Source organism: Pristiophorus japonicus, chromosome 3, assembly GCF_044704955.1.
Source record: "Pristiophorus japonicus isolate sPriJap1 chromosome 3, sPriJap1.hap1, whole genome shotgun sequence".
NCBI lineage: Eukaryota > Metazoa > Chordata > Chondrichthyes > Pristiophoridae > Pristiophorus > Pristiophorus japonicus.
Window position 1 is genome coordinate 260967781 of NC_091979.1, and position 24186 is coordinate 260991966.

At 44.7% G+C, this 24186-nt stretch overlaps 1 protein-coding gene across 5 annotated transcripts in view; it reads right to left on the reverse strand.

Moving 5' to 3' along the window:
* trub1 (TruB pseudouridine (psi) synthase family member 1) overlaps positions 1-24186 on the reverse strand; it is an 80038-nt gene that overhangs the window by 50297 nt on the left and 5555 nt on the right. For all 5 annotated transcript variants that reach the window (XR_011592751.1, XR_011592750.1, XM_070876577.1 and 2 more), the window contains exons 2-3: positions 22126-22221; positions 19133-19188 (exon numbers count right to left, since the gene is read on the reverse strand). Coding sequence is in view for 3 of the 5 variants with exons in the window: in XM_070876577.1 (XP_070732678.1) it covers positions 19133-19188; positions 22126-22221 (152 nt within the window). In the remaining 2 variants the exon portion in view is untranslated. The remainder of the gene's footprint in view (positions 1-19132; positions 19189-22125; positions 22222-24186) is intronic.

Below are 24186 nucleotides of genomic sequence, written 5' to 3' on the forward strand. Positions count from 1 at the left end.
TAGAATCATAGAATGTTACAGCACAAGTGGTCATTTGGTTGTCTCGACTGAAAGTTATCCATCTATCGCCATCCCTCTGCCCTTTCCCCATATACCTTGTTACAGCTTAAAAAAAAATGTATCCACTTCCCTCTTAAAACTGGATATGGATTTTACTTCTACTACAGTTTCCGGTAGAGCATTTCATGTCACAACAGCCCCCCCCACCCCTCATCTTAAAAAAAAAAATTGCGACACCTCTCCACTTTGTTCCTGATCTTAAATTTATGCCCGCTTACCAACTCAACAACCAGTTATAACCCCTCCACAAAATAGTTTTTCCATTATCTCAACAAAACCCTCAGAAATCTGAACACTGCTGCCAGATCTTCGCCTGACTGTCTCTGTTCCAGTGAAAAAAAGCCTAGCTTCTTTAGTCTCACCCTGGCCTTTCATCCCTGGCATCAGATTGGTGACTCTTTTCTGCACCATCTCCATGGCCATGACATCCTTTCCTAAAATAAGCCATCCAAACTTGAGCCCAACCAAAGATTTGGAAAGGTTGAGCATTACCTCAATGGTCCCAACACTGACCATACAACACTCCAATTGAAAAGTATGCATTAACCACTATTCTCCATCTTTCTTCCTTCAACTTGCCTTCTATCCATGATGCCACATTCCTTTTAATACCTAGTGCCTTGATTGTGTCAAGAGATATCCCATGTGGCACGTTAGCAAACACCTTTCAAAATCCATTCTTCTTGCACACTTTCAGTCCCACTACCACTCTTCTGTGAAAACCAAGACTTGGGGCTTGGTTTTCGGGAGAAAAACGCAAGCGATACATGAAAATTACCGTTTTCGCTGCCTTACCAATTTAATGCCTAACCTTCGGCCTTTGGGGTCGCAAAGGGAGGCGTTGCACAATTATTCGCGGTGCAAAAAACGCAATCCTCGCCAACTTTATGCAGGGCCGGGGGCGCTGCAAGAGAGGCCATGGGAGAGGGAAAAAAGTTTTTAAAAAACATTCAAACAACATTACCAAGACCCTTAGCGAACAAATTGTTGCAAAATAAATAAAAACTTTAACTTACTTTTTTCGCAGGTTTTCCAACTTACCATTGCCGGCAGGACTGCACCGGTAGGTTTTACCAGTCTGTGTTCGGCTCGTGGGGTACGGGCCAGGTGAGTGCCGAAACTCGGACAGTAACGTAATCAGTCGTTACACGTCCGGCACAGCTCTTGCCGGCGGTGCTTCCAAGCGCCGCCGCAAACAAGGAGGCAGAGGGGCAAAACGTGGCGAAAACTTGGTCACAAACCACCCGAAAATCCAACCCAAAGTACTCATTTAGGGCTCAATTTTGGCAGAGCCCATTTTTCGGCGTACTTACCGGAGTTGCGCCGCTTACGTACGTTCTCAGATGCGCCAAAAAAAAATGTTGGAACTTTGGCTGCTGTCTGGCCTCTTTACTGCAGTCGCGCAGCGTGGCCAGTTGTTCTGCGCTGAAAAATGTGCTGGGACGTCTGCACATGCGCAGTGGTGATCCGTGATGTCCGCGCATGCGCAGTAGTGCTGCGAGTCTGCAACAACAGTCCCAATTGGTGTAGGGCTCTGTCAGTTTGAGAGCGTGGCGATGTTCTTGCTCCCTGTGTTGCTCTTGTTATCTCTCCCTCGCTGAAACTGGGCTCCTTTAGGTAAAATTCTGTATCTCAAATTCTACCTCCTTTGTTGGGCTAGGGGCAGGCAGGAGAACTGATAGAAATCACATGCAGGCAGGCGCACTATCAGTGCCCCTAGCCCTGGTGGAATGGCCTCCTGGTGCATTGTCCCGCTCCTAGCCCAGACCGAGTGCCCTCCCGGTGCATTGTCCCGCCCCTAGCCCAGGCCGAGTAGCCTCCCACACTGGCCCACTGCCTTCCCGGGCTGAGTGCAGAAAGGTGAACTGCAGTTTGAAGATGAAGGTAGGACTTCCAATTTTTTATTTCTTATAGATTGGTTAGTAGTTTTTGTTTGCAAACATTGCTAAGGGTAATAAGGCTTGGTTAGTTTCGGTGCAGGTCCTCTCTGCTTCCTGCCCCTATCCCAGGCCGAATGGCCTCCAGTGTACCTACCAGCTGGCCAAAGTTACCTAAATGGCAGAACTGGTGTAGGTGGCTGGTAACGCCCCCTTTTGAGAAAAAAAAACTAACCGAAAAAAAACATAACTAAGTGTTGGTGCAAATTGATTGGGGAAACTGGGGATTTTTAAGTTATGCCAGAAAAAGCAGGTTACGCCAAAAAAATGGAGCAACTCCTGGCCAAAAATGAGCCCTTAGTATCTGTGCTATTCCTTCATAGGATTTCCTATTTCATCTCTAATTGGCCATATGGCTTTTTTAAATTTCAGAATGGAGTTAATTCCAACCTTTGCAGGTTAATAGTGTGGAGTTAACTCCTGTTTGTAAAAGACAAATCCATCCCCAGTTCTTCCCTTCAGTCACTTGAGCTGTATACCATGGTCTCCAATGAAGAGAATGGCTGTGGGCTTGGATTGTACAATTCTACTCTGTACCTAGCTTGTAAGGGATGTTCAAGTGTGACCAAAGTGGAACGCTTGTTGACATTTCTTCTTTCCCATAACCAATATACTGGAACTCTGCGTGTGAAATTAAATGTTTATTAAGACTGCTTCTACAATACATTAAACTTTCCAGTACAATGGTTCCTCTCAGAAACTTCTGGAGCTGAAAGTGTTCTTTTGTATATCTGTTTATAATTAAACATTTAGACACTGTGCAATGCAACTCCTTAACAGACTGACTGTGCAAGCACATCTCTTTGATGTTCTTGCTGCACAAAATAAAAACCCTACTGACACAATAGTGGGCTTTGCCAACCATGTCAAACTAAAATAAGTCAACAGAAAATTGTTGTGGATTTTTAGATAAGCAAAGATCTTTGTTAAGAACCATAATGCAGAACAAAGTAAAAAGTTGAAAATCAGGTAATGGCCACAGCCACTCTCTTCATTGGAGGCCATGGTATACAACAAGTAATGGCTAGGTGAAGACAAGAGGCAAGGAATTCCAGAGTTTTAAAGGAATGAGTTACAGTATGATGAACCTTGACTTTAACAATATGCAGGGGGAAGATCATTAAGGATGGCATATTTGGAGATCGAGAGGAGCAAGAAGAGAAGGGGGAAAGTTTAACGCACAATACCATAACAGACGGCAACAATGTGAACACAAGCAGATGAATATCACATCCGAAAATCAAAAGGAAGTAGCATAAGCAGACCTTGACACCTGTATTATCCCCCCGATGCATTGGACTTATTGTGCAGAAAAAAAATCTGTGTATAGCCATCAATATACCCGCATCTGAGAATTAGATGATCTACTGATATGTCTAAGGTTTATATACAATGCCTAATTGACTTGCTTCGGACTGCTACACAACCCAGTTTGAAATATATTATGAATTGCCCCAGAGCAGCATTATGGCATTGTATCCATTTTGTGCACTCTATATTGGTCACCAAACTGAAAGGCACAGCTTAAGCAGGTTCAAGAAATCATTCCAAAGCCAGAAAAAAATTACATCACAGCATGTTTGGAAAGAAAACATTTGCCATCATGAAGCAAAAGGGCTCATTTTCAATTCCTTTAAAAAAAGAGCAATATATTGTAATTTTTTTCCAGTGCCTGTACAATTTTTAATAATGTGAAATTATATTCCCTTGTACAATGAGAATTTTCACATATCAGGCATCCCATGTCAGCATTGAGCACTCCCAAGTTACCCATAGGGCAACCAGAGTAAAGTTGTTTTAAATCAATGAAAGCATCAGTTTCCATGGACACAGCAGATTCCACAGGCATAGTAAATTTGTATTATTCAGTGTCCTTTACTCAGAATTAACTTCATCTGGATCATTGGAGAAATAACACATGTTCCCCTAGAGCCGGCAGGGATGATGGGTAAACAAGAAAAACTTGCATTTATATATCTTTCATGTCCTCAGGACATCCAAAAGGTATATCATAGCCAATTAATTGTTTTTGTACTTGTAGGCATTGTTATTTTGCACGGAAACGTGGCAGTCCATTTGCATATCCCTTGGGGAAAAAAAAAAACAGTAAAAGGGAATATTATTTGAATGGGGAGAAATTACAACATGCTGCGGTGCAGAGGGACCTGGATGTCCTTGTGCATGAATCCCAAAAAGTTAGTTTGCAGATGCAGCAGGTAATCAGGAAGGCGAATGGAATGTTGGCCTTCATTGCGAGAGGGATGGAGTACAAAAGCAGGGAGGTCCTGCTGCAACTGTACAGGGTATTGGTGAGGCCGCACCTGGAGTACTGCATGCAGTTTTGGTCACCTTACTTAAGGAAGGATATACTAGCTTTGGAGCGGGTACAGAGACGATTCACTAGGCTGATTCTGGAGATGACGGGGTTACCTTATGATGATAGATTGAGTAGACTGGGTCTTTACTCGTTGGAGTTCAGAAGGATGAGGGGTGATCTTATAGAAACATTTAAAATAATGCAAGGGATAGACAAGATTAAGGCAGAGAGGTTGTTTCCACTGGTCGGGGAGACTAGAACTAGGGGGCACAGCCTCAAAATACAGGGGAGCCAATTTAAAACCGAGTTGAGAAGGAATTTCTTCTCCCAGAGGGTTGTGAATCTGTGGAATTCTCTGCCCAAGGAAGCAGTTGAGGCTAGCTCATTGAATGTATTCAAATCACAGATAGATAGATTTTTAACCAATAAGGGAATTAAGGGTTATGGGGAGCGGGCCGGTAAGTGGAGCTGAGTCCATGGCCAGATCAGCCATGATCTTGTTGAATGGCGGAGCAGGCTCGAGGGGCTAGATGGCCTACTCTTGTTTCTAATTCTTATGTTATGTTCTTATATGGTCTGGAAAACAGCAAATCATGAGTCTTGCTTAAATACTTAAGTGCTCAATTTAAAGATGGCATACCAGGGAGCACAGGAACAACTCCACCCTTGTGCAAGCAATGAGACATGCTATACAGGGACCCAAGCCAATGGGTTACTTTAAGTTGACAGGATTTAAAAAATGATACTTAAGTGTCCATTGATTTAAAAAAATAGTATTGTTCAGTCATATACTGTTTAATGACAGAAGCAGCATACACTTGATTTCTTTGCCTGCATCACAATGTCTATGCAAAGCATGTGTTTTACAGTATTGCAGGTCCTCGGGTATGATTTTATTGAAGAGTCACGCAACCATAAACCAGCAAGTTGAATTTGCTGCATTTCTACAAAGCAATTATTCAGGGACACCAGAAACAATCTGCTACCAATTGTCCAGATGTTTCTATATTCAAAAAGGAGTTAGATGTAGTCCTTACTACTAGGGGGACTCAAGGGGTATGGCAAGAAAGCAGGAATGGGGTACTGAAGTTGCATGTTCAGCCATGAACTCATTGAATGGCGGTGCAGGCTCGAAGGGCTGAATGGCCTACTCCTGCACCTATTTTCTATGTTTCTATGTCCCAGAGAGATTGTGTTTTCAAAAGAAATTCACAAGAAGAAAAGTTCATGCACATAACCAAAAATGATGTGGGCATAAAGTATGGAATCATTTTCTGAGATCGGTGTTAAGATGAATTGCTGGACCAAGAGAGAAATAACTTTACTCTCCATTTAACTACATCAAACCTGGGGATGCTTGTTACAAACAGTAAGTGCCCAGTTAGAGCACTGATAACCAACTCCCTGCTGACAGACACATTCCCAAACATACACATGAAGCAAGGCACATAAAAAAAAAAGTCTATTGAGATTTACTGACTAGGAAGATAGTGATACAACATCATAAGGTTTAAGCGCAAGGCTCAATGATCTGAATAATATTCAACACCGAATTTTGATAGGTTTTATTGCTAACAGAACCAGAGGCTAAATTAAGCACTATATTCGTTTGAACACTACAAGCGGTGAGCGCAAGCAGATTCAACTGCACTACTAATGGGAGCTACCTGGGGATACTGCTTTGATGTTGTATTTTCTGCATTTCATCTCGTGATTGATATTTTGAACTGTATTTGATAGTGCCTAATGGCTGGAGTTCCAGATTCTAAGAAAGAATTGTTTCCAGACAGTCAAGGATTTAAAAAAAATAAACTCCTTTATTTGATTTTCAGTGGACGGACAAAAATGCTGACATCAAACAAATTTGAAACTTTGCTTGCAGTATAATCGCACCATTTTAACAGAAAAAACTGATTGTTTAATGCTTCCAAGCTTAAGTAACAATTAGATTTTTCCTTCATTTCTTTGCAATTTCCAGCTGAATTAGTTGGCAGGGGGGCAGAAACAGAAGTCTAGCTGCATAAATCTTCATTCAAAATGTAGACTTAAAATGAAAAACAAAACCAGCACCAACCAACACTAAAAAGGCACAATTTATGGCAAGAAAAGAAAATTCTATAGATCACAGTAATGAATTTTGTTTCTCACCGGAGGGTAATGTTTTAATTTTTTTGTCAAATCATACCATAAGGAAAACTAAGTTTAAGTGACTCTACGCTGCTCCAATATGCTGCACCACCACCTTATGGGCCCAAGTTTCCACAAGAAAAAAAACAGGCTCCCCTCCAAGTTGGGCGCCCGTTTTTCGCGCCTAAAAAAATCCTCGGTATTCTCCACCTACTTACAGGTCCTCTGGCCCTCGGCGCAGCCAGCACGAGCTGGGGGTGGGGGGTGGGGGCGGAGCCAGGTCCCGGCGCTGAAAACAATGCCGGGACCTCTGCACATGCGCGCTACAGTCGGCACGCAAGTGCAGTAGCTCCAGGCGCCGAACTGTGTGGGAGGGGCCCGAAGCACGCAGCCCCTAGCCCTGGCCGAATGGCCTCACTGGGGCTGCGTGAATAAGGCTCCTCCCACGGCCAGCTCCTGCTCCCCGCCCCCGACAAGACCCGACAACCCCGCCCGCCGACCAGACCCGACCCCCGCTCTCCCCCCCGCCCCGACCAGACACCCGCTCCCCCCCCGACTGACCCGACCCGCGCTCCTGTTCCCCGACCCGCCCCCACCCCCACCACTGGACCCGACTCCCGGACTGGATCCGATCTGACCACTCTCCCTTCCCCACCCACCACCACTCTCCCTCTCTCTCTCCCTCTCTCTCTCCCTCTCTCTCTCCCTCTCTCTCTCCCTCTCTCTCTCCCTCTCTCTCTCCCTCTCTCTCTCCCTCTCTCTCCCCCCTCTCTCTCTCTTCCCCCCCCCCCCTCTCTCTCTCTCTCTCCCTCTACCCCCCCCCTCTCTCTCCCTCTACCCCCCCCCTCTCTCTCCCTCTACCCCCCCCCTCTCTCTCCCTCTACCCCCCCCTCTCTCTCCCTCTACCCCCCCCCTCTCTCTCCCTCTACCCCCCCCTCTCTCTCCCTCTACCCCCCCCCCTCTCTCCCTCTACCCCCCCCGCTCTGCAACATGAACGGCTGCAGAATTCTCCCTGGCTGAAGCACTTTCACACAGATAGGAAGATGGTTTATTTAATCTTTTCTTGGCTTATAAATGTTTATTCAGGTTGGATTTATTTGTATAATATTTGTAGAAGTATAAATAAGGATTTATTGTCGAATTTAATGAGTTCCCTTCCCCCCACCCCACCTCGTTCTGGACGCCTAATTTGTAACCTGCGCCTAATTTTATAATGTGTAGAACAGGTTTTTTCAGTTCTATAAAAATCTTCACTGGCTCCATTCTACTTTAGTTTGGAGTACATTTTCACTGTGGAAACTTTCAAATCAGGCGTCAGTGGCCGGACACGCCCCCTTTTGAAGAAAAAATTCTGTTCCAAAGTCGAACTGTTCTACCTGACTAGAACTGCAGAAAAAAAAATGTGGAGAATTGCGATTTCTAAAATAGTCCGTTCTCCACCAGTTGCTCCTAAAAATCAGGCACGAATCATGTGGAAACTTGGGCCCTATATGTTGGAAAACAAAGTGTTATAAAAATCAAAGTTCAAAAAATGGTGGTGGCGGTGATGGTGATCTGAGCCAGATTTTGTTTTCAAAAGACATCCACATTATGCACACTGTTCAGCCTTCCTCATTACTTTTGCCCCTCCCAAGTCAGAGGTCACTGTGACCCATTGTAGTGGTTCCATCCAACACGACCTCACTCCTTCTTGCTCAGCACACAGACATCAAATCCGGTTTGTACTAATTGCATTTACTTACTGAGGCATCGGAGAAGCCCATTTATGTCATTTCCCCATCACTTTCCTTGTACAGAATGTACTCCCTCAATTGGAGTCTTTTATCATGGTTCAGTGGTTAATGCTGAGACAACTATCAGATTGATTTACGAACAGGCAATGCCAATGGCAAACACTAATAATGCTTTGATATATTTGTCCTCTAATCCCCTCTAAGGGTTCAATTTGAAATGAAGTATGGAAAGACACTAATTATATCAGATCAAAACCGAGAGACAGTAGCTGGCAGCTGAATAAATGTTAGTCTTTGTGGCTCAATCTTTAACCTTACATCAAACCTTTGGAGCTTTGTTTTTCTTAAAATCTGAACATTACATAGAAACATAGAAAATAGGTGGAGTAGGCCGTTCAGCCCTTCGAGCCTGCACCACCATTCGACAAGATCATGGCTGATCATTCCCTCAGTACCCCTTTCCTGCTTTCTCTCCATACCCCTTGATCCCTTTCGCCATAAGGGCCATATCTAACTCCCTCTTGAATATATCCAATGAACTGGCATCAACAACTCTCGGCAGCAGGGAATTCCACAGGTTAACAACTCTCTGGAGTGAAGAAGTTTCTCCTCATCTCAGTCCTAAATGACCTATCCCTTATCCTAAGACTTCCCCAACATCGGGAACAATCTACAAAATGTATTAACCCTTAAGTACAGAATTTACTACAATGCATCAAATAACACTACATATCAAGATTAATTCCTTAGAGATGTATACATTTTCCAACAATGTCTCATCTTGATGCGTGCTGAAATCTGAATTACTTGTGCTGCAGATTTCAGTGTACTGCGCATATTTACATACATGATACACCCACCCCCTCTACGTTCTAGCGACGCTGATGGGAATTTCTTTATCAGTGTCCCCAATGCTTTCAATCATAGAAGAAACCCTACCTTCAAACAGGATATTCAAGTTTTTCTTACCCCTAGGGAACTGCCCCATCAGTCACCACACTTCCTCTAGCATGGGGAAATTAATTTAATGTGCTGCAGAGTGGTGCAGGAGACAGTTGTAGTGGAATGGGAGATCTGTGCTGCAGACAGTGAAACATATATCTATTAATCCAGTGGGTGAGTACTCTGTAGAAGGAGGACTGCCCCGGGTAGTCTTTCCTTCGCTTTATCAGTTATGCTTGCTTTACAACAAAAGGAAACATGTAAGGAGCAAGATTAGAAAATCTTTTTAGTGCTGCATTTGCTGACTGACTTGGTGCAAAGTGAATAGGAGCCAACCACAACGACTCCCAATCACATGAGCACCTGGTACAATGCCAAAAAGGTGTTTTCTGATCTTTCTTCTTGGGTCCTTCTGTTTCAAAGGAAGCATAATTGAAAAGGAAAGGTTACCAGAGAAATACTTTCTGCAGAAAGCACCCTACTACCTGCAACTACATACAAGATAGCACCACTACTTTAATAGGGGCACAAACTTCATCTCATATACTGTAATAATTCCATGTTTTTATATTAAGATAAACATATGTCCACAAGAACATGCAGGAAGTGTAGTTTTACTGCGAGTGTGGAGGCGCTGAGGGCGGGGGGGGGGGGAGGGGGTGGGGGCGGGGGCGGTGGTACTGCCAAGGACTTTCATATTGGTCAAGAGCCAAGTGTTCCAAAAGCTATTTGCAGAAAAACATACATTTGTACTTGAGTTTTTAAAATTAAAATATATAAAAGGCGAGCTTCTCAGTGGCTGTAGTTATGCTGTAGCTGACGTACAGCAAAACTTCTGCAAGTTGATCTTTCAGTGGTAGCACCACTTGCATGGGTGCTGACCAGATGTGGACATGAAAGGAAGACACGAAGGAAAACACAAATAACCTTCCGGAAATACTTGGGGACCGAGGGTCTAACGAGAAGGAGGAACTGAAGGAAATCCTTATTAGTCAGGAAATTGTGCTATGGAAATTGATGGGACTGAAGGCCAATAAATCCCCAGGGCCTGATAGTCTGCATCCCAGAGTACTCAAGGAAGTGGCCCTAGAAATAGTGGATGCATTGGTGATCATTTTCCAACAGGCTATCGATTCTGGATCAGTTCCTATGGACTGGAAGGTAGCTAATGTAACCCCACTTTTTTAAAAAAGGAGGGAGAGAGAAAACAGGGAATTATAGACCGGTTAGCCTGACATCGGTAGTGGGAAAAATGTTGGAATCAATTATTAAAAATGCAATAGCAGCACATTTGGAAAGCAGTGACAGGTTCAGTCCAAGTCAGCAAGTCTCACACAAGAGATTAGTGTGCAAAATTAAAGCACATGGTATTGAGGGTAATGTATTGACATGGATAGAGAACTGGTTGGCAGACTGGAAGCAAAGAGTAGGAATAAATGGGTCCTTTTCAAAATGGCAGGCAGTGACTAGTGGGGTACCGTAAGGTTCAGTGCTGGGACTCCAGCTATTTACAATATACATTAATGATTTAGACGAAGGAATTGAGTGTAATATCTCCAAGTTTGCAGATGACACTAAGCTGGGTGGCAGTGTGAGCTGTGAGGAGGATGCTAAGAGGCTGCAGAGTGACATGGACAGGTTAGGTGAGTGGGCAAATGCATGGCAAATGCAGTATAATGTAGATAAATGTGAGTTTATCCACTTTGGTGGCAAAAACAGGAAGGCAGATTAGCTGAGTGGTGACAGATTAGGAAAAGGGGAGGTGCAACGAGACCTGGGTGTCATGGTACATCAGTCATTGAAAGTTGGCATGCAGGTACAGCAGGCGTGAAGACGGCAAATGGCATGTTGGCCTTCATAGCGAGAGGATTTGAGTATAGGAGCAGGGAGGTCTTACTGTAGTTGTACAGGGCCTTGGTGAGGCCACACCTTGAATATTGTGTGCAGTTTTGGTCTCCTAATCTGAGGAGGGACATTCTTGCTATTGAGGGAGTGCAGCGAAGGTTCACCAGACCGATTCCCAGGATGGCAGGACTGACATATGAAGAAAGACCGGATCGACTAGGCTTATATTCACTGGAATTTAGAAGAATGAGAGGGGATCTCATAAAATTCTGATGCGATTGGACAGGTTAGATGCAGGAAGAATGTTCCCGATGTTGGGGAAGTCCAGAACCAGGGGTCACAGTCTAAGGATAAGGGGTAAGCCATTTAGGACCAAGATAAGGAGAAACTTCTTCACTCAGAGAATTGTGAACCTGTGGAATTCTCTTCTACAGAAAGTTGTTGAGGCCAGTTAGTTAGATATATTCTAAAGGGAATTAGATGTGGCCCTTATGGCTAAAGGGATCAAGGGTTATGGAGAGAAAACAGGAATGGGGTACTAAAGTTGCAAAAATGTTCAGCCATGATCATACTGAATGGTGGTGCAGGCTTGAAGGGCCTGCATCTATTTTCTATGTTTCTGTGAAACACAAAAGGTTAGCATGCAGCTACAGCAAGTAATCAGGAAGGCAAATGGAATTTTGGCCTTTATTGCAAGGGGGAAGGAGTACAAAAGCATGGAAATCCTGCTCCAACTATACAGGGAGTACTGCATACAGTTCTGGTCTCCGTATTTAAGGAGGGACATACTTGCATTGGAAGCAGTTCAGAGAAGGTTCACGAGGTTGATTACTGAGATGAAGGGGTTGTCATATGAAGACAGGTTAAGTAGGTTGGGCCTATACTCATTGGAGTTTAGAAAAATGAGAGGTGATCTTACAGAAACATAAAAGATTCTGAGGGGGCTTGACAAGGTAGATGCAGAGAGGATGTTTCCCCTCGTGGGGGAATCTAGAACTAGGGGGCATAATTTCATAATAAGAGGTCGCCCATTTAAAACACAAATGAAGAGGAATTTCTTCTCTCAGAGGGTCGTGAATCTTTGGAATTCTCTACCCCAGAGAGCTGTGGAGTCTGGGTCTCTGAAAAAATTTCCGGTGGAGATAAAGACAAATTTTTGAATGATAAGGGAGTGAAGGGTTATGGGGGAGCGGGCAGGGAAGTATTGAAGCCAGGACCAGATCAGTCATGATCTTATTGAATGGCAGAGCAGGCTCGAGGGGGCTAAATGGCCGACTCCTGCTCCTATTTCTTATTAGGTCAGCACCAAAAGAATTATGCCCGATGCTTTGGGAAGAAAAAAAGTCATTGCAGCCTCACCATCAAAAATGTAGGCCCATAATCCAGTAGGCACATAATCCAAAATAGTCACATTTTTTTAAATGGGGTATTTAACAGCAATATTACAGAAGAGCTAAAGTTTTCATCAGTTTACTGATTTCACATATTACACGGATTGCCGGCTTTTTGGGGGGGGGGGGGGGGTTGGATCCACAGCGTAGCCAGTGTCAGAGCAGTCAATAACTGAGCACAACTTCAAGATTTCCACATTAGGATGCGCATGTGCTACATCCTGAAGTTGCGGTCAGTTTATAAAGGGGCAATTATTACCCACCGCAAATTCCAGGCTGAAGCAGTGCTTTGTGACTGACAACTTTAGGATGACTAAAATTGAAGGCAATTCTGTAGATTTACAAAAGATAACATGGAACACAATTAGCTAGGTCGTGCAGTGGAATAGATTATATTTTCACCTCTGGAGCCTGGATTTGAACTAAATCAAAACTAGAGATGGAAATCAGCACTTTCAGATAGTTGCAATGGAGATAAGGGGGATGGGTTTGGAAGTCTCAGCCCAGTTCCCAGCCAGTAAAAATGCAGCGCAAAAGTGGCAGTCTCATTCCGATACCATAGAATTGACTATTGCAAGAACACGTGATTGAATGGTGGAGCAGGCTCGAAGGGCCTTATGGCCTACTCCTGCTCCTAATTCTTATGTTCTTACAAATTACTCTTGCAAGACACTAGAAAGGCAAGGCTATTGATAGCTCCACAGAATTCTATGCTCTGTGGAGAAGTTAGCAAATATCCTCATTTTACATTAAGGCTACTAAAACATCCAGTACTAAAATTAACACTTTAAACAGAAGTTTAAAAAGCTTTTTTCCACCTCTTATCCACTTTGGTGGTAAAAACAGAGAGACAGACTATTATCTGAATGGTGACAGATTAGGAAAAGGGGAGGTGCAACGAGACCTGGGTGTCATTGAAGGTTGGCATGCAGGTACAGCAGGCGGTTAAGAAAGCAAATGGCATGTTGGCCTTCATAGCGAGGGGATTTGAGTACAGGGGCAGGAAGGTGTTGCTACAGTTGTACAGGGCCTTGGTGAGGCCACACCTGGAGTATTGTGTACAGTTTTGGTCTCCTAACTTGAGGAAGGACATTCTTGCTATTGAGGGAGTACAGCGAAGGTTCACCAGACTGATTCCCGGGATGGCGGGACTGACCTATCAAGAAAGATTGGATCAACTGGGCTTGTATTCACTGGAGTTCAGAAGAATGAGAGGGGACCTCATAGAAACGTTTAAAATTCTGACGGGTTTAGACAGGTTAGATGCAGGAAGAATGTTCCCAATGTTGGGGAAGTCCAGAACTAGGGGTCACAGTCTGAGGATAAGGGGTAAGCCATTTAGGACCGAGATGAGGAGAAACTTCTTCAACCAGAGAGTGGTGAACCTGTGGAATTCTCTACCACAGAAAGTAGTTGAGGCCAATTCACTAAATATATTTCAAAAGGGAGTTAGATGAAGTCCTTACTACTAGGGGGATCAAGGGGTATGGCGAGAAAGCAGGAATGGGGTACTGAAGTTGCATGTTCAGCCATGAACTCATTGAATGGCGGTGCAGGCTAGAAGGGCTGAATGGCCTACTCCTGCACCTATGTTTCTATGTTTCTATTCCACTATTTTCTCCTTTTTCTATTTTCACTATTTAAAATGTTATATTATGTTTAACATTTGTATTACCTAATTTAAATATTAAACTTGCCTATAATTCTCTGATGTCCCCATTCCAGACTGGAGACCCACATCAATAAAATCTGCACCTCGACTGGCTAAAAAGCCTGCAAACCTGATCAGACATCACACCTCATGCAACATTAAAAGACTGACTTATTCGTGTTAGTGAAATGATTTTTTTTCCAGTGAGATGTCGAGCACTTTGCTGGTTTGAGACAATTCACTGATGGCCCAGGAGAGTAAGTAACTGTCATAAATGAGTTATTTTGTTGGCAGCACCCCAACGGTGTATTGGCATTAATGTTTAGCTAACAGCGTATTCACTGTAATGGCCTTGGCAATTAACCAGCATGCAAGTCATTTTCTGCTTTGTACAAAACTCAAAGAGCAGACACTACTTTCATGTCAACATCAAGATAATCACAAGAGATCTGGCTTGTTATGATGACTGTATCAAAGAGGTATTCAGAACACTAGCCAACAGCCCTAGGAATTTTTTCATTTTTCAATGATGCTGCTCGGTATGTTGCGGCTCTGCAGCATTGCTCAGATTCTGGCAGTGCAATGGTGCAGAATGCAAACATACCTAGTGTGACACTAAGTGCATTTGACGCACTGCTACCAGGGCCTGCTGTTTACAGATCTTAGCGTGCCCACATACACTGTGACTCCTAATTGCCCTTCTCCCCTTCTTTATCACTGGGCTTTGCATCACCCACAGGCCTACTTCCTGATTGGTATAGTGGTGGAATGGAGAGGGTCAGACAGAAAGGAGGAGGGGGAAATGGGAAGTGTAGGAAACGGCTGAGACTTAAAAGGAGACTGAATGATAGAAGGATAGAAAGGGCCTATTCCCCTTAGCAGAAGGGTCAACAACCATAAATTTAAAGTAATTGGTAGAAGGTTTCAAGGGGGAATTTCTTCACCCAGAGGGTTGTGGGGGTCTGGAACTCACTGCCTGAAAGGGTGGTAGAGACAGAAACCCTACCCACCTTTAAAAAGTACTTGGATGTGCACTTGAAGTGCTGTAACCTGCAAGGCTATGGACCTAGAGCTGGAAAGTGGGATTAGCTTGGATAGCCTCTTGTTGGCCGGCATGGACACGATGGGCTGTAATGGCCTCCTTCTGTGCTGTAAATTTCTATGATTCTATGAATGGGGAGTAAGGCGAGGTCATCAGATGCTGAGGCATGGCTTGATGGGAGTGAGTGGAGAGCCTGATTTGAGTTGAGGGGGCCTGGGATAGAGGGCGACAGTCAACGAGGAAATGGAAGGGGGAATAGGGGAAAGAATGAGTTGAGAAAAGAATGGGAGCAAGGGGGTGATATCAATTGTGAACAATAAGCCAGATAATGGCAACAGACTTGGGGGAGGCGGGGGGGGGGGGGGGGGAGAAGAGAAGAGGGAAAGGATGGATGAGCACAAGGGGCAGAATTACTGGATGGGATGAGTGCCACAGAACAAATCAATAAACTGGACATGACAAGGGTGGGGAATCAACAAGGTACAAAGGGACAGGCAGGCGACATAGAGCACAAGCAGATTTGCGGAAGGGGCGATTGGTTGCAATGGCAGGAAGACAGTTGTGCAAAGGGATTTAGGAGGAAAACAGCCTGCAACTCTCCATGTCCCTGCACCACACCCGACCCTGCCGCCCCCCCCCACCAACCCCCCACCGGAAATCCTGTTTGCAGCCCTGGCCACATGCATAATTTGGCTCAAAAGTTGCCTTGCAACCCCCACACCACATTCAGAGTTGCATCCCACCCTCAACCCAGTAGCCACCACCCTACTAAATCCTTCTCATGACTAGAATCCCGCAGCCACCAGTGCGAAAATATGGTTTGCATCACTGATGGCTTCCTCCCCTCTAAAACCACACCACCCGAGAGGCAAAAAGCAGAACAGAAGAGAACAAGAGAAAAGAAAAAGGCAATGTTAGAGACGGACAGTTAGCAATGTCACAGAAAGTTAACTAGTAATACATTAAACATCTTCATCTAGCACACTCTCTCTGTTCATTACATGTTTGCCATCATATCTTGTTGATTGAACAGCAGCAAAGCAGAGCTCAGGAGGTAGTTACTGTATAAATGGACAGCAGAGAGCAGTTGGAAAACTGCCGAGAATCGACCAAAGACTTATGAAAACAAATCAATCCTGAATCACCAGTCAGGAGAACCTGCCAATGAAAAAAAGTGAACCAATTAAATCACTTTTTTCCTCTCGGTAACTGAAATTTCCATCTAAAGTAGTGTTTTAATCAAAATATATACTTTCTTAATTTCACAATAACATGATCAATTTATCCACTGTGCATCTTTTAATAACCTTCAATAAAGTTTTCATTTTAAGGCCTCAGCCTCTTTTAATCGCCTGGGGCTTGGACTTAATACTTTTATCTGGAGATAAAGCTGTGTTAGCTTAAAGCAGATTCTGCAGTCTGAACATTTGCAGTGTGCACAATTCCCTAGTGCATCAGTAAGATCCTTTCATGACCTCAGGACATTCCAATGCGATTTGCAGCCAATGAAGTACTATTTGAAATGGAGTCAATGTTGCAATGTAAGAAATGCAGTGGCCAATTTGTGCACAGCAAGCTCCCACAAACAGCAATGAGATGATGACCAGATAATCTGTTTTTAGTGGCATTAGTTGAGGGATAAATATTGGCCACGACACCGGGGCTATCTCCCCTGTTCTTCTTCGAAATAGGCTGAACTCCAGGGTATAGTCAATGTATTCAGTGAGGCATATGAAAGCATGGGCCTTGTGCTTAACATCCGTAAGACAAAGGTCCTCCACCAGCCTGTCACCGCCGCACAGCACTGCCCTCCAGAACGTGGACCATTTCCCATATCCCAGGAGCCTCTCATCAACAAAGGCAGACATTGATGCGGAAATTCAACATCGCCTCCAGTGCGCCAGCGCAGCCATCGTCCGTCTGAGGAAAAGAATGTTTGAAGACCAGGCCCTCAAATCTACTACCAAGCTAATGGTCTACAGGGCTGTAGTAATACCCACCCTCCTGTATGGATCTGAGGCATGGACGATGTATAGAAGGAACCTCAAGTCGCTGGAGATATATCACCAACGATGTCTGCGCAAGATCCTGCAAATCCCCTGGGAGGTCAGGCGCACCAACATCAGTGTCCTTGACCAGGCTAACATCCCCAGTATTGAAGCACTGACCACACTCGATCAGCTTCGCTGGGCAGGCCACATACTTCGCATGCCAGATACGAGACTCCCTAAGCAAATGCTTTATGCGGAGCTCCTTCATGGTAAATGAGAAAAAGGAGGACAGCGGAAACGTTATAAGGACACCCTCAAAGCCTCCCTGGTAAAGTGCGACATCACCACTGGCACTTGGGAGACCCTGGCCGAAGACGGAGAAAGTGCATCCGGGAGGGCGTTGAGCTCTTCGAGTCTCAACGCAAAGAGCGTGAAGAGGCCAAGCGCAGGCAGCGGAAGGAGCGCACGGCAAACCAGCCCCACCGACCCCTTCCCTCGATGAATGTCTGTCCCACCTGTAACAGGGTCTGTGGTTCTCATATCGGACTGTTCAGCCATCAAAGAACTCACTTTAGGAATGGAAGCAAGTCTTCCTAGATTCCGAGGGACTGCCTATGATCTTCGAAATAGTGCCATGGGATCTTTTACGCCCACCTGAGGGGGAAGACAGGGCTGCGGTTTAACCTCGTTGCCCAACTCCTGGAATGTTTCTCTTCAGCTTGCAATTATAACTACAGCTAAAACGTCCCGAATCCGGAATTCCGAAAACCGGATTTGTCCGAAAACCAGACATTTTTTTTAATAGAAAAGTGCATTGCAGATAGAGTCTTCCGACATGCGATCGGTCAGAGCCTTACCGACTGACCCTCGACTCCGACCCACGTGTGACCCGACCCGACTCACGTGCTCCTCTCGACCAGACCTGCCCTGACTCTCGCGCTGTTTTAATGTCTGACCCGAAATCTGGAAAAATACAAAAACCGACCTAGAGGTTGCCGGATTCGAGACGTCGGATTTTCTTCTCTGAAATCCAGAAAATTACGAAAATTGGCCCCGAGGTTGCCGGATTCGGGAAGTCCGAATTTTCTTCTCCAAATCCAGTAAAACCCGAAAACCAGCATGGCCTTGGTCCTGAGGTTGCCAGATTCGGGACGTTGTACCTGTACTTGGTTGCTTTTCAAAATTATTTGAAGCAAAGTTACAGGTTATATTATAAAACCTTTATTTAAATACAGATGAGTGTTTTTTTGTTAAATAGAGGGTGGTGTGTATAAATTCGAAGCAATGGCACAGTACAAGGGCCGAGTACTCTTGCTTTTAGATCTTTTCCATTTGGTGCTGCAACATCACCTGGTACTGCAACATCACCTGGTACACATTCTATTTTATGACTTATTGGAGTTGAATTTAAAACTAAATGTGAAATTAAACATAATGATGGTGATGAAGTGGTTTCACAAATATGCAGTATTACTATCATCAGAAAGTGTGGTAAATGTGAAAAACCACAAATGCTGTCTGCATCTCAAGTTAAACATGGGCTTGAATTGATGCAGAGAAGAGCCACGTGTTTATGGATCATTTCCTTTGGAACTAAATTTAGATCCAGATCAAAATGAGCATTTCTAAGTATTGTCATGAATTCACTCCTTGCCAAAGCTAAGAATGCAACTCTTTTCTCTCAGCTTTTGTTCAGTCTCACAGATTGAGAGCTCAGAGCTTGCACAGCTTACCTCAAAAGTATTTAAATTGAGGCCTGTACATTGTATGAACAAGAGAAGCAGATGTTGCCGAGGGAAGGAAATGTAGACACATTAGTCTATTATTAAAGCTACAAGAGTAATTCTATAATATGTGAACTATCAAGTAAAGCTTCATTGAGTGATAAATATTCATGGCAAGACTATGTTAAGCAAAACTATATTAGCTGTATTGACATATTTACAGCTTATACTTTCATTAAAGCAGTACAATCAAATGCACTTCAAGTGTACACCAGCTTCTCAGAGGAACACTTTACAGAGAATTAAATGTTGAAGCTCTCGATTCAGTGAAATCAAAAACAAATCATATCGTTCATAAACAATTGCACTTACCTTGGAGCCTGACAACATTCCACTGAGCATTTTGGTCCCTTTTCCAATGCCAACCACTGAAGTCAAATAATAAAGGAAAGCCGTAATTATTTTAATGTGGAGATAAAAAGAAATGTAGCAAATCTGAAATGAAAACAGGAAAGGCTGGAAGTGTGGTGCAGCATGCTGATGAGGAAACAGGTCTCAGGGCTATAATGGATAAATAAATCTATAAAGCATCAGCACAGGGCTCAGCTGCAGTTAACCAAAAGCGAGAGTACAAATCAAGGGAGATTGCATTGCTGCTGTGTTACTCATTGGTTCGACCTCATCTGGACTACTGTGTGCAGTTCTAGTCACAATCGTAGGAAAAATACTATTGCTCGTAACAAGAGGCAAGTGACACAGATGATTCAGATATCAGAAATTTAAATTCTGAGGAAAAATGGTGTGAAATTTTGGGCACTAAACTTAAAAAAAAGTGTGAATTTAAGACCAGGATTATTCAGAAACTTCAGGCAATGGGCTCAAGTTTCGGCCTGAGTTGCTCCTATTTTTTTGGAGCAACTAGTTTAGAATGGAGCATCTTAGAAATTGCAATTCTCGGCATTTAGTTTGCTCCAGTTCTAGTGAGTTAGAATAGTTTCATTTTAGAACAGATTTTTTTTTCCAAAAGGGGACGTTACCAGCCACTTACGCCCATTTTGCAAGTTTAGGCAGTGAAAACTTACTCCAAACTAACTTAGAATGGATTAAGTGTAGATTTTTGTACGCTCAGAAAAACCTTGCCGACACTTATAAATCAGGCTTAGGGAACGAGAGATAGAGGGTTGGGGGGAGGGAAGTTTACAAACATGAAACAGTTCACTTTTACAAATAAAGAACCATCAATAATAAATGATAAACATATCAATAAAAAAAATTATAAAAAATAATTTAAAAAATCGATAAATAAAAAATTACGTTTCTACTCACCTACTGCAGCACGTGGACAACACCCCCCACCCACAGTGTCTCTGTGTTTCTGACAGGGGGGGGGGGGGGGTGGAGGACGGGGGTGGGGAAAAGAGGACGGGGTGGGGGGGGAAAGAGGACGGGGGTGGGGGGGGGGGGGGAAGAGGACGGGGGTGGGGGGGGAGGAAGAGGACGGCGGGGGTGGGGGGAGAGGAAGAGGACGGGGGTGGGGGGGGGGGGGGAAGAGGACGGGGGTGGGGGGGGGGGGGGAAGAGGACGGGGGTGGGGGGGGGGGGGGGGAAGAGGACGGGGGTGGGGGGGGGGGGGGGGAAGAGGACGGGGGTGGGGGGGGGGGGGGGGAAGAGGACGGGGGTGGGGGGGGGAAGAGGACGGGGGTGGGGGGGGGGGAAGAGGACGGGGGTGGGGGGAAGAGGACGGGGGTGGGGGGAAGAGGACGGGGGTGGGGGGAAGAGGACGGGGGTGGGAAGAAGAGGAGGAGGAGGAGGGAAGGAGGAGGAGGAGGAGGGAACGGGAGGGAGGAGGAGGGAACGGGGGGGTGGGGGGAGTTGAACGGGAGGGAGGGGGGAGAGCTGAATGGCTGGGGGGGGCGGGGGGAGCTGAACGGGAGGATGGCCCGAGTCCCGATCTTCGCCCGGGGAGCCCAGTCAGGGCTAGGGCCGGCGTGCTTTGGGCCCCTCCTACTCTAGCGCGCATGTGCAGAGGTCCCGGCACTGTTTTCAGTGATGGGACCTGGCTCCGCCCCCGACCCCTTGTGTTGCACCATGCCGAGCACAATGACGTCCTGAGGAGCTCGCAGAATCACAAGGTAAGTTTTCAGCGCCTTTTTATTCCAGAAAGTAAGGTGCGCCGTTTTTACAGAGAGCGGAAACTTGGGGCCACTGTTCCTACCCACTTACACCCAATGGCCCGGAATCTGTGGTCAGGATGACGGCATACTGGCAGCGTTCGCAGTCATTCCGTCTTTGAAACTGACCGCAAGTTCGTGATTTGGTACGTGCAGAAATCCTGAAGTTATGGTCGGTCATTGACTGCTCCAAAACAGACTGTGCTGTGCCCCCACCCAAAAGAACCATCAACCTGCGTAATCAGCCAAATCAGTGAAAATGAAAACATTGGCTCTTCCACAGTAAGTACACTGTTAAATTCCCCACTTAAAGTTGACCCATAGGAATTAGGTGTAAATGGGGTTTTAACAGCGTTATTACTGCTAAACAAATGTTAAAGGGCTTGGAAAACCAATTTTATTTTTTTGCAGTGTGAAATCTGTCCATTTTAATAAAAAATAAAATTTTTAAGAAACTTTTCCAAAGAAAATTGAATTTTTTCTTAAAGTTTGTCCATCTTTATTTCAGGTTTGCCTTTCCCCATGAGAGCCCCAATCTCTGTTTTGCTCTCCAACATTTTTAAAATGTTAAAATTTTAAGAGCTATCCCACTTCCTTGTTCGTGGTCTGAGTGAATTCTGTCTTTTAATTGGCTGCTGAGACAGCCTGTTGATGTCTCAACAGTTTGCACAAGGAAATCCCCATTAACTTCCACTGATGTGAATTGAAGGTCTGAAAACCCGAAGTTATCGACACAGGGATTGTGAGATCCTTATGCGAAGTGTACTTCGAGGCCAGCAGTGAGCGGCTTTGCTTTGCTGTTGACCACAAATTCCAGGCCAATGTTTCTAAAGGCCTCCCCAGTCATTTCTCCACCCTGTTGCGCCTTAATCAGCAGAATGTTTTAAAGTTCAGCTGCTTTTCACTTCCTCACAGTTAATATTGAAGGGAGTTGTCAGCTGGTCTTACAATGAGCATACATTATGCTGCACTCACTAGCATTGTTTAAAATTAGAGCCCGAATTAAAATGCTGATAAGCATAGCAAGCACGTGTTGACTGCAAGAAGTTAATGTAATCCCCAATTTGTAGTGTGTGTCTTCTGATACAGACATGGTTATTTTTTAACATGGCAAAAAAAGTGGACAACACCAAAGAAGCCAATGCTTATCCATGGCTACAAAATATGTCCCACCCCACCCCCCCCCCCCCCTTACCAAGCACTCCTGATGCTGCACTATCGAGAGTTCCTCCATGTCCCATCTTCAGAACTTGTTTCTTTCTTTTCATTCGATTTTGCTTGATGCCAGCTTCTGTTTGAGCAGTGCAATTAAAATGTCAAGACTACACACTTATGATATATCACTGTTTCATTGAAGATTTTTTTAGAATATCATGGCACCTTGAAAATATAATTTTATAACAGTTTTGACCATTTTGTGTTTTGTTCCATTTGTTGGAATTTACATGGTGCCACCATCAAATGGATTGCAGTGGTTGAAGGTAACATAGAAAAACAGAAAATAGGTGCAGGATTAGGCCATTCAGCCCTTCGAGCCTGCACCACCATTCATATCATGGCTGATCATTCACCTCAGTACCCCTTTCCTGCTTTCTCTCCATACCCCTTGATCCTTTTAGCCGTAAGGGCCATATCTAACTTCCTCTTGAATATATCCAATGAACTGGCATCAACAACTCTATGCAGTAGGGAATTCCACAGGTTAACAACTATGGGTGAAGAAGTTTTTCCTCATCTCTGTCCTAAATGGCTTACCCCGTATCCTTAGACTGTGTCCCCTGGTTCTGGATTTCCCCAACATCGGGAACATTCTTCCTGCATCTAACCTGTCCAGTCCAGTCAGAATTTTATATGTTTCTATGCGATCCCCTCTCATCCTTCTAAACTCCAGTGAGTACAGGCCCAGTCGATCCAGTCTCTCCTCATATGTCAGTCCTGCCATCCTGGGAATCAGTTTGGTGAACCTTCGCTGCACTCCCTCAATAGCAAGATCAGGAGACTAAAACTGAACACAATATTCCAGGTGAGGCCTCACCAAGGCCCTATACAACTGCAGCAAGACCTCCCTGCTCCTATACTCAAATCCTCTAACAATGAAGGCCAACATACCATTTGCCTTCTTCACCGCCTGCTGTACTTGCATGCCAACTTTCAATGACTGATGTACCATGACACCCAGGTCTCGTTGCACCTCCCCTTTTCCTATTCTGCCTTCGTGTTTTTGCCCCCAAAGTGGATAACCTCACATTTATCCACATTATACTGCATCCGCCATGCATTTGCCCACTCACCTAACCTGTCCAAGTCACCCTGCAGCCTCTTAGCGTCCTCATCACAGCTCACACCGCCACCCAGCTTAGTGTCATCTGCAAACTTGGAGATATTACACTCAAGTCCTTCATCTAAATCATTGATGTATACTGTAAATAGCTGGGGACCCAGCACTGAGCCCTGCGGCACCCCACTAGTCACTGCCTGCCATTCTGAAAAGGACCCGTTTATCCCGATTCTCTGCTTCCTATCTGCCAACCAGTTCTCTATCCACGTCAGTACATTACCCATAATACCATGTGCTTTAATTTTGCACACCAATCTCGTGTGGGACCTTGTCAAAAGCCTTTTGAAAGTCCAAATACACCACATCCACTGGTTCTCCCTTGTCCACTCTGCTAGTTACATCCTCAAAAAATTCCAGAAGATTTGTCAAGCATGATTTGCCTTTCATAAATCCATGCCGACTTGGACCGATCCTGTCACTGCTTTCCAAATGCGCTGCTATTTCATCTTTAATAATTGATTCCAACATTTTCCCCACTACTGATGTCAAGCTAACCGGTCTATAATTACCCATTTTCTCTCTCCCTCCTTTTTTGAAAAGTGGTGTTACATTAGCTACCCTCCAGTCCATCGGAACTGATCCAGAGTCGAAAGACTGTTGGAAAATGATCACCAATGCATCCACTATTTCTAGGGCCACTTCCTTAAGTACTCTGGGATGCAGACTATCAGGCCCCGGCGATTTATCGGCCTTCATTCCCATCAATTTCCCCAACAATTTCCCACCTAATAAGGATTTCCTTCAGTACCTCCTTCTCACTCGACCCTCGGTCCCCTCGTATTTCCAGAAGGTTATTTGTGTCTTCCTTCATGAAGACAGAACCAAAGTATTTGTTCAACCGGTCTGTCATTTCTTTGTTCCCCATTATAAATTCACCTGAAGGGACCTACGTTTGTCTTCACTAATCTTTTTCTCTTC